This window comes from Jatropha curcas, chromosome 1, assembly GCF_041381405.1.
Source record: "Jatropha curcas cultivar XTBG-Jc1 chromosome 1, XTBG_Jcur_1.0, whole genome shotgun sequence".
Classification (NCBI taxonomy): Eukaryota; Viridiplantae; Streptophyta; class Magnoliopsida; order Malpighiales; family Euphorbiaceae; genus Jatropha; species Jatropha curcas.
In genome coordinates, this window is record NC_143151.1 from 26,161,687 (window position 1) to 26,175,113 (window position 13,427).

The 13,427-nt window shown below is 29.6% G+C and overlaps 2 protein-coding genes across 14 annotated transcripts; one reads left to right on the forward strand and one right to left on the reverse strand.

The window, feature by feature from the left end:
• The first annotated feature begins 4,741 nt into the window (after nt 1-4,741).
• On the forward strand, nt 4,742-8,109 carry LOC105641795 (high-affinity nickel-transport family protein). Its single transcript, XM_012226402.4, has 2 exons — nt 4,742-5,158; nt 6,976-8,109. The coding sequence occupies exons 1-2, from the start codon at nt 4,868-4,870 to the stop codon at nt 7,816-7,818; spliced, it is 1,134 nt and encodes a 377-aa protein (XP_012081792.2). The 5' UTR covers nt 4,742-4,867; the 3' UTR covers nt 7,819-8,109.
• Nucleotides 8,110-8,607: 498 nt separating this feature from the next.
• Nucleotides 8,608-12,595, reverse strand: LOC105641794 (putative CDP-diacylglycerol--inositol 3-phosphatidyltransferase 2). Of its 13 annotated transcripts, none has more exons than XM_037637593.2 (13): nt 12,415-12,595; nt 12,206-12,246; nt 11,779-11,863; nt 11,578-11,667; nt 11,303-11,387; nt 11,149-11,198; nt 10,372-10,411; nt 10,225-10,269; nt 10,067-10,132; nt 9,811-9,925; nt 9,666-9,722; nt 9,453-9,551; nt 8,608-9,002 (listed from the first exon to the last, which is right to left on the reverse strand). In XM_037637593.2, the coding sequence occupies exons 4-13, from the start codon at nt 11,642-11,644 to the stop codon at nt 8,943-8,945; spliced, it is 684 nt and encodes a 227-aa protein (XP_037493521.1). In that variant the 5' UTR covers nt 11,645-11,667; nt 11,779-11,863; nt 12,206-12,246; nt 12,415-12,595; the 3' UTR covers nt 8,608-8,942. The 13 variants fall into 13 exon arrangements, with proteins under 13 accessions (XP_037493521.1, XP_037493518.1, XP_020538029.1 ...); XM_037637590.2 differs by having other exon boundaries at nt 11,766-11,863; XM_020682370.3 differs by having other exon boundaries at nt 12,206-12,296.
• Between the last annotated feature and the right edge of the window lie 832 nt (nt 12,596-13,427).

Consider the following 13,427-nt stretch of genomic DNA (forward strand, 5'->3'; position numbering starts at 1 on the left):
AAAAAAAAGATAAAACAAATTTAAAAAAAATACTTAATTTTTCTTTCAATATAATTAGTTAAATTATCGGCCAATCTTATCAATATGGAGCCTAAAGCTAACATCCTCTCATTTCAATTTATTTATCAGTTTTCATTAAAATATCTCTCTTTGATGGAAATAATTATAGAGTTTGACAAAAACTAATGACTTACCAAGACTATCGAAATATATTTTTAGTTGTAACAACAGTGTTTGTGATCATTCATTAATAAAAAAAAAAGGACACAAAAATGAATTAAAAAAAACTTTATTTTTTCTTGCTAATAAAAAATAACCTTAGTTGATTGACTTAGTGTATATAGTAGTCTCATATACCAAGAGTTAAGTTGTACAGACACGGAACACAGGATACGAGATGCAGGAACGTACGAGATACGATTATTTTTAAAAAAGTATGACATCCACACGCGCATGACACATTACACTAAATAAGTCTAATACATTAATATTTTAAATAAATAAATAATCATTTACAATAAATTATAAACATAATATAAAAAATAATTAATTTGTTATTTCAATATAATTAGTTAAATTCCCAAAATCACTATTACTATTTAAAAATAAATTAATAGTGTGTATATTTTTTTATACAGGTTATACCATGTATAACTTTTACTTTTACATATCATAGTGAAATGCTTTAGAGGATACTTAAAAAGACACATCTTAGCATTCCAACATTTTCTGCATATCTTAATGAGATATAATTTTGATTACGATCATTTTTGAATGATGTTATTTCATTATTTAATATTGTTTCATACATCGCGCGGGTTCTAATACCAGTAAGTTTTTAATACAAGAATAAATGTAATTAAAAATAGGTTGGTTAATATATGTGACAATAATAGTGACCTTGTTTTGTTTATTTCAAGATTTAGCTAATTATAATAGTGGCATATTTGTTGGAAGAAATACACATTAAATAGAGATAAAATAATAAACTACAAAAATTATTATTTTTTTGAAAAATATTATAATTTGAAACAAGTGAAAAAGAAAAGTAGATAATGAGTGTATCTATTTTAGTTTTTTTTAAATATTAAAAAAAAAAACTAAGCAGTGAATAGTCATCATTTTAAAATATTTGACATTTGAACTTACAAATAATATAATTATATAACTTATTTAAATGATATGAAATTATATATAATTATTATGCAATACAAACTAAGCAATGCAGAGAAATTTTTCATTAAAAATTAAACTAAATTATTTAGCATTTAAAAGTTTTTATAGATATAAAACATTTTGGTGCGATTTGCACAATTTTAAATATAAAACCATAAATTTAACTAAAACCTAAATCTTTAAATTTTACAAATCAAATCACTAACTTTTAAAATCACAATTTAACATCGGTTTGATTTGATTTGAACCGGTGTTATGCGGTTCTGCAAAATAGTTAAAATAATTTTTTCAAATCGCAACTAATTATTTATTTCTTGTATTGATGTGCTAATACAGCTGGTGTAGACAAGTGTGTTCGCTCTTAAAATTGAATTAATATGGACAACTGTCCACTGCCTTCTTAAATTGAACGTGCGGAGTATCTATTGGGTGCGTGTGCCGAGCGCAAGGAGGCGCCTTGAGAATGCGTGTTAGCGTGAGCGCAACCGCAAAGTTTGACGTGTTAATATGTGGACTTTTTAATTTATGCACTTTTTTTTTTTTTTTTTTGAAAAAAATGGCTACCGGATAAGTTATCCTGTTTGATATATTCAAAGCTTTTGTTCTCACAATTGGAAACCTCCAAGTAATTGAATCTATCTGTTATCCTATTAGCCACCTCGACAAATTCGCTTTTGGGCTCATTGTATCAATTATTAATTTAGAGCTTATTTATTATATCTCTCTCATTTTATAAGAAATTAATTATGCTGTTAAAAAAAATTAATACCGATTAGGAGTGTGGTATTATTGATCTTCTCATTTATACGAAGTGAGAGGTTTCGAGTTCGAGTTCTCCCGATTATAAGTGTTTTTACCAATTTGGTTAATTCAGAGGAATGTTATTTATATTGTGTAGCTCACAGTATTAACTTGACCCGTTAAGCCTTTCAATAAATAAAAAAAAAATAAATTAATTATGCAATTTGAAGGTCTCCCTCTAAATGGTATTATTGATTATAAATGTCAATAGGAATTATGAATTTTATGATTTTAAATCAATTCAGCAGTCCATACGTCTGATTTAGCAATCAATTTCGAATTATTTAAATTGAACTGATTGTGATATGTTTCGAAAAATTTTAAAAAATTAAAAAATTTTTTATTTTTGAAGCCTAATTTCATTGTTTTAACTTTCTCTTTTCCGTATAAAAATTTAATAAACTATTATTTAACTTTAAAAAATGGAGTTTTTAAGGGATAAACTAAAAACTTATATTTCTGAACTTTGATTCTTTCGTGGAATGAAAGCTTCAACTCAACATGAAAATGGGAAAGCTTCAAAATATTTTTTGAAGTAAAAAAAAAAAAAAAAAAAAATCATATCAGCCAAACGGAATAAGGATTTACTTGACAACAACATTATTCTATTAATTACATCTTTCGGTAATATAATATTTATATTAACATTTAGAAATTAGGCATCGTTTCATTAAATGTTAAATCTCCAAACATTTAGCGTTTCACATGTCATTTTTAATTATTCTATTTTGTTATTTCTTATTACCTTAAAATAAAAATTACAAGAAATAATTTTTTAGTTTTTTCATTTCAATTCTATAAGAAATAATCTTTTGCTATAAAAAAAAAAATGATAATAATTTAGAAAAGAAAAAAAACACTTGCTACTCTATATATATATATATATATATCAATTTTTAAAGTCAACATTTCAATGTCATTTTTTGTCATTTGATTTATAACAGCTAATCAAACAGTTATTTTTTTAGCAAACACTTTTATTTTAACTACTATATAAATAACTAATGGTTAACGGCTCCTAAAACAACTAACAACTTCTATAACAACTAGTGCCGTGGATAGACCCTAAATAAGATAGCTTTACATTTGTATATATTTACATGACAAAATATATAAACCATAAACCATCGGGAGGGACCTGATTATTATAAGGGTTTGTTGTGGCCAAACAGAAACCGCTACTTTATTTTAGTATAGTCAACGATAATTTAATGGGCCACGCAACTATCATAACTAATAAGCATCAAAGCCATAAATAATGGAGTAATAATAATAATAATAATTTCTCTATAAATACTGTATATAAATATATAAAAAAAGTGAAACATAATGAGATTTCTTAAAATATTGAAATTTGCACTAACATACATAATAGTATTTCATGATTAAAAATTTAACTTAAAAAATTTTTAACTTAAAAAATATAAAAATTTTTTTGATTTAATTGTAATTTAATTAAAAGGTTTTAATCAGGAGAACAATAAGGAAAAAGAAAAAATAATAAAAGTTTAAATTTAATATTTCATCGTCATTTAAGATATTTTAAATAGTAATTAGAAATATCTAATTTAAAAATATATATTATTTAATTATAATATTTGATTATAATTTAAAAGATACTAGAGCGTGATGAGTACATAAATTTTAACAAATATATAATAATTATATTTTAAAAATATTTGATATGGTGAACAAAAATTTTAATATAACAATATATATAATACAATAAAATATTTTAATTAGGAGAGAAATAAGAAAAAAATTAAAAAATCAAATAAATAAAAATTCATATATAATATTTGATTGTAATTTAAAATATTTAATTAAAAATTTTAATTTAAATACCAGTTAAAATATATAATTAATATTTGATTATAATTTAAAGGTTTTTAATTAGGAGAGAAATAATATATATATATATATATATATATATATATATATATGTGTGTGTGTGTGTGTGTGTGTGTGTGTATAATTTAATTTCAAATATTTAAATTAGGAAAAATACAAAATGGAAAAAAAAAACTTATTTAATATTTGATTATAATATCTAATTATAAATTTTAACTAGAAAAGGGATGAGGAATATGTATATATATATATATATATATATATATATATATATATTGCCTTTTAAAATTGTTTGGCTAGATAAAAAATGAATATGTTATTAATTCTTAAATATATGGAGAAATTTGTATACGTACACGTATATACATTACAACGTACTTATTGAGTAGCATTGTGGTACTATGTGCTGTTAAAGTGCAATGTAGATACATGTTAGATTTATAAATTGAATTAAAGTACATATATATAAAATATGATTATTTAGTCATTTTATTTACGTTATATAAAAATCTAAAAAAATATGAAAAAAATTATAACAAATCTTAATATTATAACAAATAATAATGAACGAGCATAATGAGTAAAAAACAAATAACGACAACTTGCAATATGTGTTATAAAAGCACTAATATATATAAAAACTGAAACAAAGAGGAAACATTAAAATAGATAAAAAAAGTGCATTTAAACTATAATATTAAATTACTAATATTTAAACTCATTTATTATGATAATTACTAGTCATATTTATATTTAATATTAAAAATTTAAAAAAAATCATGGTTAAACATTAAAATTAAAAAATTAAAATCAATTATTAGAGCTTTTAGTATTCTTCAAACACAGAAAGAGAAAAAAACTGTTTAACAGTATTACTTTATTTTGAAAATATCCGAATTTTCAATTTTCCGTTAACCCTCTCAGCCAAAACGCTATCCTCACCAACCCACCTTCTTTGTCTCCCTCAAAGTCTTTCCCTGTAAAACCTCTCCACAAAAAGCACAAACAGAGAGTGACAAAGAGGAGAGAGAGAGAGGCCATGGAGAGGCTTCTATACTCTTCTTCTCCAACTTCTATCAAACTCAACCTCAAACCCTGTCCCTTTCTTCCTAGACTCGGGCGAATCGACTCCCCTAAACTCGGCTTCCTCCCTTTTCCACGCCTTGAGTCCAGGCGAGTCAACTCAGTCTCCTGCAAACATGAGAACCCATCTAGGCCTTCTGCTAAACTTCCATCTCTTCCTTCTCTCCGGGCTTATTCTCCAATTGAGTCGATGCCAAAATCTCATTCTCCCAAACAGATCGCAAATGGAGCTCCTATACAACCAAAGGTATTGATCTTTAAGCAAATTGTCTTTGGGGTTTTTTTTTTTTTTTTTTTTTTTTTTTTTTTTTTTTTTCCGGTTTAGTTATGTTTTTATGTTGTTTTATTATAGTTTACTTATTGTGGCTTAACGTTCAATTGCGGCTGCTTGAGGACTGCTTAATTGGTTACGAATCAGATGGCAATGAAAGAATTTTTTTTTAATGTTTTATGATTTGAAAGTTTTAGAATATAATTACCCATATTCTGCTTAATCTGATTTTGAAACAAATAAATGATGTCCTTTTATGTATTCTTCAAGAATGGTGCTGATTGGAAGATTTGGAAGCTATTAGGATATCATTGGAGAATTGGAATTGCCCATAATTTAATAATTTCATTGCATTTCATGTGAAATTGGATGCTAGGGAAATGCCATGGTGTGAGTACTTCAGTCAACTTGGATTGCTGATTTTCAAGTGCCCAATCTTTGTGAACAATTCATTTCAAAATCTTTCGTGTATTTACATTTGTATGCTAATAAAGAAATGCATGGGTATTTGGAAGAAGGGGAGGCACTTTAGAGTATATTTACTAAGTACCGAACATCTGCTAATGCTGGGAGTCGGAGGTAATTGATTATGATATCAAATCCTTAAAACAATTAAAAATGGAGAATGGTAGATGGAACTTTACTATTTTGAACATCGTGAAAATAGTCTATTGTCTCAATCAGAACTCAAGAAGTTCAGGTTGTGTGTTCATTTTGAATCACCATATGTTTGGTCAGTTATGAAATTTTTTTTCTCCCGTTTCTCCAAAGTTTCTGTTTCAAAAAGTTTATGGTTTTATGAAGAACAAGTTCCATAACATTCAGCTCTTTTAGAGCCATGAGGTTGTTACTCTTGTATCAATAATCAATGATATCCCATCTTCCTACATTGATTCATGGGTAGAGGAACCATGTATTCTTAATTGTCTACTCAGGTCCTAGTTATTTGGTCGCTCAAGTTCAATTTCTCGTGAAGCTGCATCTCAGATGTTCTTTCTTGGTCATTCCTAACCCAGCCACTCCATCTATTTCCTTGATTTGTATTCTTTTAAAAATTATGTTCGATAAGGCATTAAAAAAGGAATTAATAGCCGTTTCTACTTTTGCCTAATGTCAACATCAAATTTTATTTTAATTTTTTTTTCATGTATATCGAATTTACTTATTTTGATGTAGATGAATTTATGGTAGCCTGGATGTGTTCTTCTTTATCTATGGGTGATCTATCCTTACCTGTCTTCCATTTGATAGATCTTTTACAACTCAAATTAGTTTTTATTTTCTAAAGTTTCAGTGAAAGAATAGCTTGAAGCATTTGTGAGGTTCCTCAGGTTCAAATTTTGTTGGATTTTTTTTTATCTATCTCAGGATTCCACCATGGTGTATGGGTGACATTGAATTATTTGTATAATGTTATACTGCCTTGAAGTTTGGCTATTTCTTCAAGGCAAAGTTTGGCTACTTTTTCATAACATATAATGACTCATCTTTTCATTTTTCTTCTTTTTCTTTGCTTGAATGTGTAGTCCTTTGAAATGGTTAAGCAAGGTGCTTAAATTTGGTTCAGTGTGCATACATCCTTAAACAACTAGTAGAGGCACTAACTGTCAAAAATATAAGAAAACTTTATGCATATGTAAGTGTCATAAAATATGAAGCAAATTGAATACACAATAAACATTCAAAACATTGTTTAAGAAGTTTTAGTTGTCTTTCATGGTCTAGTTGTTTTAGCACTGGTTCCAGTTCATTTTGAAAAGCTTATTAAATATCTTATTATCTTAAATTTGCAGGCAGTTAATCTTGGGACGTTTGTAGTAATCTCAGCTGCCATCATGTTCTTAATCCATCCAATTTTTGCTTCACCAGCATTTGCAACCTTCCAAACTGCTGCCAAGACTGGGGGTCCTGCTGCTGCTGCTGCAGTTGGCGCAAAATTGATGCGTACTGAATTGTTATCTAGTGCTTGGACTGGTTTCCTTGCCGGTTGTTTACATACACTATCAGGGCCAGACCACCTTGCGGCCTTGGCTCCACTCTCAATTGGTCGTTCACGAATGGAAAGCGCTGTTGTTGGAGCTCTTTGGGGCTGTGGCCATGATGCTGGTCAGGTAATATTTGGCTTGTTGTTTTTATTGTTGAAGGATCGGCTCCACATTGAGGTTATCAGAACTTGGGGCACGAGGGTAGTTGGATTTACACTACTAGTTATAGGTGCTATGGGAATTAGGGAAGCTTCAGAAGTCCCAACCCCATGTGTTGCCCTTGAAAATGGTGAGTGTGATGTTAGTGTTTATGAAGCACTACAGAGCCCGACAGTGGGAAAGAAGAAGATTGGTTTTGCGACTTTTGCCACTGGGATTGTCCATGGGTTGCAACCAGATGCATTGATGATGGTCTTACCTGCACTTGCATTACCTTCGCGGTTGGCTGGTGCTGCATTTCTTATAATGTTCCTCCTTGGGACTGTTGTCGCAATGGGAAGCTATACAGTATTTATAGGCTCATGTAGTCAGGCGTTAAAGGATCGGGTACCTCGAATTACTGAGAAACTTACTTGGATTTCTTCTCTCGTAGCAATTGCTCTAGGCCTGGCCATTATCATTAGCCAGTTTTTCGGATTTAGCTTGTATTGATCCATCTAACACGACATCAAGATTCACATTTGCAAGCCAGCATTTTAGTGTTAGAGAAAGATCTTTAGAAACAAATAGTCAAATTTATTTCCCATAAAAAAACATCTGCGCAGCATCTTATCTCCGTAAGAGTCATCTTTACTTCCTTTTTTCTCTCTCGCTTCTGAAGATTGTAATTTTTGATATAAAAGTGAAACTTGTCTTTTTAGAAGTCAGTAATCCGTTCTTGGTAGAATTTAAGTCGAACACTTTGCTATTACTCATATGCCAGAACTTAAATTATTTGATGCATATACTTTTCTAGTACAGTTCTCTTCATAGACATCATACCTTTGTATGTGAAACAATGGCATTCTGACTGTTGCAGGATTCATCATGAATGACTGCCAAAACAAACTTATTTTTTTGTTTTTTGTTTTTTTTTTTCATGATAATTCCCTAGAAACCTTTAATAATACATTTTAAAGAAATTATTCACTTTAATAATACGTTTAACAGTTTAATTTTTAAAGATTACGAGTTCCTTTGTTATAACTAAACACACATCAGGACCTTAATGCACACATCAAATACCTTTATTTTTCTGATGATCTTTTCTTGTTTTGACTGTTAATCAACTATAATTTAGAAAGAAAAAAAAAAAAAAAGATGCCTACAAAATTGCCCTCGTTTCCCCTCAATAGGTAAAATTAGACCTCTTTTCTCTCTCAGCTCTGTATTTTTTATCCTTTCTAACCTCAAACACCACACAAGATTTCAAGTATTGCCATCATCAACAATGTTTAAATGTTCTAGTCAATAACCATCTCGTGCATAATAATGAATAAACAATTAAATACTCAACAAATCATTAAGACCAAAACCAAAAAGGGAAAAGGAAAGTCCAGAAATCTAAGTTTACAATTTCATCATCTCGTTATTGTATCATCACTCATTGCGGTCGAGCTACATAACCCATGGACACAGAAGATGAAAAGAGAAGAGAGAGTCAAATGGGTCATTGTATTCCATTGAATTAATAACTGAAATTAGTTCTTCCATTTTCCACTTTCGAGATTCCAACTTCAAGGCTGAAGCGTAGGCTACTGATGCTGAATGTAGAACACTGAAATCCAGTAAACGAGTTAAGCCTTCTCCTTTTTATTGATGTCATACAGAACACAAATATCCGCTGCTGTCTTCATCTGAAATCACCAAATGAATTCTATAACAATCAAAATAACTGAACAAATTATCCAGTTAACAATAACTGAAAATGAAGTTTTCTCTACAAATCCACAAGCTAAATCCATGGCAGTGACTAGATAAAATCGGGCAATTTTGTGGTTTTAACTACATATAATATCTAAATTGTCTCATTCCAGAATAATCGACTTATAAGTTGGCTTCTAATTTTCAATCTGAATTCCAAGAGATAAAAGAAACACTCAAAAAATTTTGGTTCAAGATCTGGAAATGTACTCCATTATTATATTTTTCCATAAAGTAAATTTTTGCACCTCAAAAAATGTATTTCAGGAATCCAAAGTGCCATTCTATCAATTTAAGAGCGTGCACAAGAATGTCAACATCTATCAGCATACTAAAGTTTTTGATTGTAAAGAAGATAATTGGTTAAAGGTATTAGTCACTACCTGTATGATATTTACAATTTGCTTGATGGCCCATCCAAACAAACTTAAGCCAAGTAGGAAAGAGATGAGTGACCACTCCTTTATAGACCTCATTAAAACCTGGAAAAGGAAAAAGAAAAAAAAAAAAAAAAAAAAAAAGAAAATCAGAAACCAAAGAAAAATCCTACATACAAGCTGAGCGGAAAATTTTATGCTTGCTAAATAATGACTTACATCCATCAAGTTTTCATTCTCTTTTTCTGCAACAAGAAATAAGATTATATAAAGAACCTGCAGGATTAACAGAGTCAGATAAAGAGAACAATAGTAATCAATAAAGAATGTACTAAGTAAATGGATGGACCAAAGTTATAATTACCTCACATGCCGCACAGCAGTAAGCCATGAATGTCCGGTTTCCATAGTAAGCCCTGAAAAGCCAATTAGTGCTGTCTTTGACATCTTTATGGCTAGCTTTGCCTAACAAGAATGTACTGCAATTAAAGTATCAACGATCCAGCAAATAGACAACAAATTCAACTTAAGGAGTAAACATCAATATTTAACCAGCAAGCAGATCCATGTGGGACCATGTCTAAAATAATAGATTATACATGTTAATGAAGAAAAGTTACCTGTACATCTGCAGCCAATGACTAGCGATATCTAGAGCAAGCAATGACACAAAAACCAAGCCAGGTCTACATAAAACAAAGTCAACCAAAAGAGATCATATAGACATGTATATGCTTTCTTGCAGTTGTGTGAATGAAATAAATGAGAAATTTCTTACCTGTATACTTGGGAAAGTATTACTAGTAAACAAGCAGTGCTAATCCTAAATAAACAACATGTTAATCAAATCAGCTATAAATCAAATGAGTATTGAAAAAGATAAATTCCAATAGGAAAATGTGACTATTAAGAGAGAGAATTTCACCTATCAGTTACCATGTCCAAAACAGCTCCAAAAGTTGATACTGACAAGGGGAAAGATGAATGAGACTTGACCATAGTAATTAATTCCTAAGCAAATATCAGTTTCTGCTGAAAATAGATGAACCATCTGGAAACAGGGAGTAGCAGTTTGTGGATATATCATTTATTAGTGCCCTAACACGAGGCCTCCTCTAGTAAAATCCAGTAATCTTTTAGGTAAAAGACCTCTAATTACTAAAGATGAGTATTCTAATATCCTCAAACTGGCTGCAAATTTAGCTGAATGTATCTATGACAATGCAATATTAATTCAAATAATATTCACCAACACAAAGTCTCAAGTTTTTTTGTTGAAAAATAAAACACAATGGCCCACTCACAATAATTAGCATATCTAGCTAACCAAAGAGCTTTCTAAACAATCAATTTGATAGTTAATTTGAAAACTTCAACAAGCTCAACCACTATAGTGTCACAAATAAAAGACACCAGTATACTAATTCAATCGACACCAATTTTTTAATCACACAGACCATACTTTAGGAATTTCATAATATAGTTATTAAACTCCACTACATGGAGGTTTTGTACAAGAACATCGATTTGAGAGACTTACATCCCCCGTAACATTAAAATTGAAACTTCATGGTCTAAAATGTTCATAACAGTAGGAGTAAAGAGTTTTTCATGCCAGAACCAGAAGGTTTTGGTGTTTCAGTAGTCAGCTCACCTAAATTTCATATGAGAGGCAATAAAAAGATTAGGAAAGAACCCGTACCTTGATTGAATTTACGGGCACACCAACCATCAATGCCATCACAAACAAAGCTGAAATTGAAATAAATCAATCATATTAGATTCCCATTTCTGCACACCTAGAAAATGACGAGGATCACAATCTGAAAGAAACTTCATTGAATGGTACGTCTCACCTAATAAAATAAAGAAGGCAGAAAAGCCTTTTGTTGGAAAAACATATAGCAAAGGCAAAGCAATTCATGAGAATCCTTGTGTACCCTGCATTTGCATAGCATCCTTAATGAGAAAATAAAATATAAATAAATTATTCATATACACACATCAAATATTCCTATTAATGTGAATTGCTGCTCTTAGTTCACAAAACAATGAAATATTGATAAAATAATAAATAAATTTAAAAAAAAAAACAAGAGATTAAAAAATGGGAGAAAACGAGAAAACCAACCAACAATATTAGGTATGTAAAGGTACACAGCTAATTTGCTGGGTTTTGTTCTTGACTTGTTGGCCATTCAAGCTTCTATGCAGATTAAAACTGCAAGAGAAAACACAAAGACATAAACATAAATCAACACATAAAATTCTCAGAAAATTAAATTAACCCAAGATCTCGCTAAATCAGAGAGAACCCACGAAGGTAACTGACGAGGCAAGATCTGGGGCTTGAAAAGAAACCCAGTTGAAGAAAAAAGAAACGATCGATTCAGTGCAATAGATAGAGAGAAAATAACCTGAAAAAGCAAAGAAGAATCAAAAAAACCCAAAGAATTTGTATTCTCAGTTTGGTTATTTTCTTTCAGCGCCGCTTCTCATAACACGCTAAGATGGATCAATCCACAAAAATAGAATTATTTACTTTATTTCATTGATACTTCAGAATATATGCTGCTAACTTTAAGTTTTATATATTCAAATTTTTATTTTTTGTACAAAACAATCTCAACCCACTTGTTATTTTTTAATATTTATTTAAAATTTGAATATTTATACAGTAAATGAACACTGGCCTCTCCCATTAACAGTTCACCACCAAAAACAATCAATATAAAGCTATGATCGAAGCCCACTCTTACCGGCGTTGTATTAATGTGGACTGTTAAGCTCCTTTATAGCCCTAAGCAATCAAAACCTTCATAATTATCCAGTTATAATGATGCATCGCCTCTGCGATTCAATAATTTCTGAAGCTATCAATTCAACTCAATTTCACTATACAAAATAATCCGAACAAAAAAAAAAAGAGCTTTCAAAATCAAAAAAAGAAACCTATAGGAAAACTTACTGAATGGTTGCTGCGAGAGGTCGGAGACGGTTGCCGAGGCTATGGTAGCGTTATCGAGTATGGTTGGGGTTTTGGGTACTAGAGAAAGAAAGAACACGACAGGAGAATTATTAGAGAAGAGTAGAAGGGATGAGCGCCTGAACGGTCGCGGAGAATAATGTCGTTTCAGGCAGGTAATGTCGTTTATAAGTACAGAAAGGTGTTCAAGTGGGTTAGGCTGGGTTAAATACATCCCCAGGCCCTCAACTTTAGAAATATTTATTATTAATATTTTAACTAACACTATGTGATAAATGAATTCAAAAATGTGAAATTCATATAAATGAATTTCGATGTTTAGAAAAAATTTAAAATTTGAAAATTTATTTGTTTTTATTCCTAAAATGCTTTAGTATAATAAATTTATAAGAGTATAGGAGGATGAGAAATTTTGTTATAAAGTTTTGAGTTATTTAAGTTTATGGAATTCATTTAAAAATTTCATATTTTTTAGTAGAATTTAATTTAATTATGTTTCAAATCCATAGAATTGAATTGTTTAATTTTTTTATATTAAACACAAAAATTTATATTTATAAATGAATGCTTAAAATTTTATGAAATTCATATATTCTAATACTACAAAAAAAATTAATTTTCGCGACGATATAATCCGTCACAAATTTGCAACTATTTTGCTTACCCAGTGCATCATGTTTATAATTAGAAAGATAAGAATTATATTGGGACAGAATTGTGACTAAATTGCAACCATTTATGTGACCGATTTGTAATGAGTCATTGTTTTTTGCGATATTCTTTGCCGAGCTGTTATGTGATTGATTTTGCGACGAGTTTATAATGGAATTTTATTTTTTGCCTACGATGTGTATCAGCTGTTATATTATTAATTTTATTTTCAGAGTCAGTGACTCATTTTAAAACAATTGTGACCGACCGGTCCCAATTTACCTTTATTAAAAGAAGTGCAATGTTAGATTATTAGTTATTAAAATAGTTATTATTATTATTAT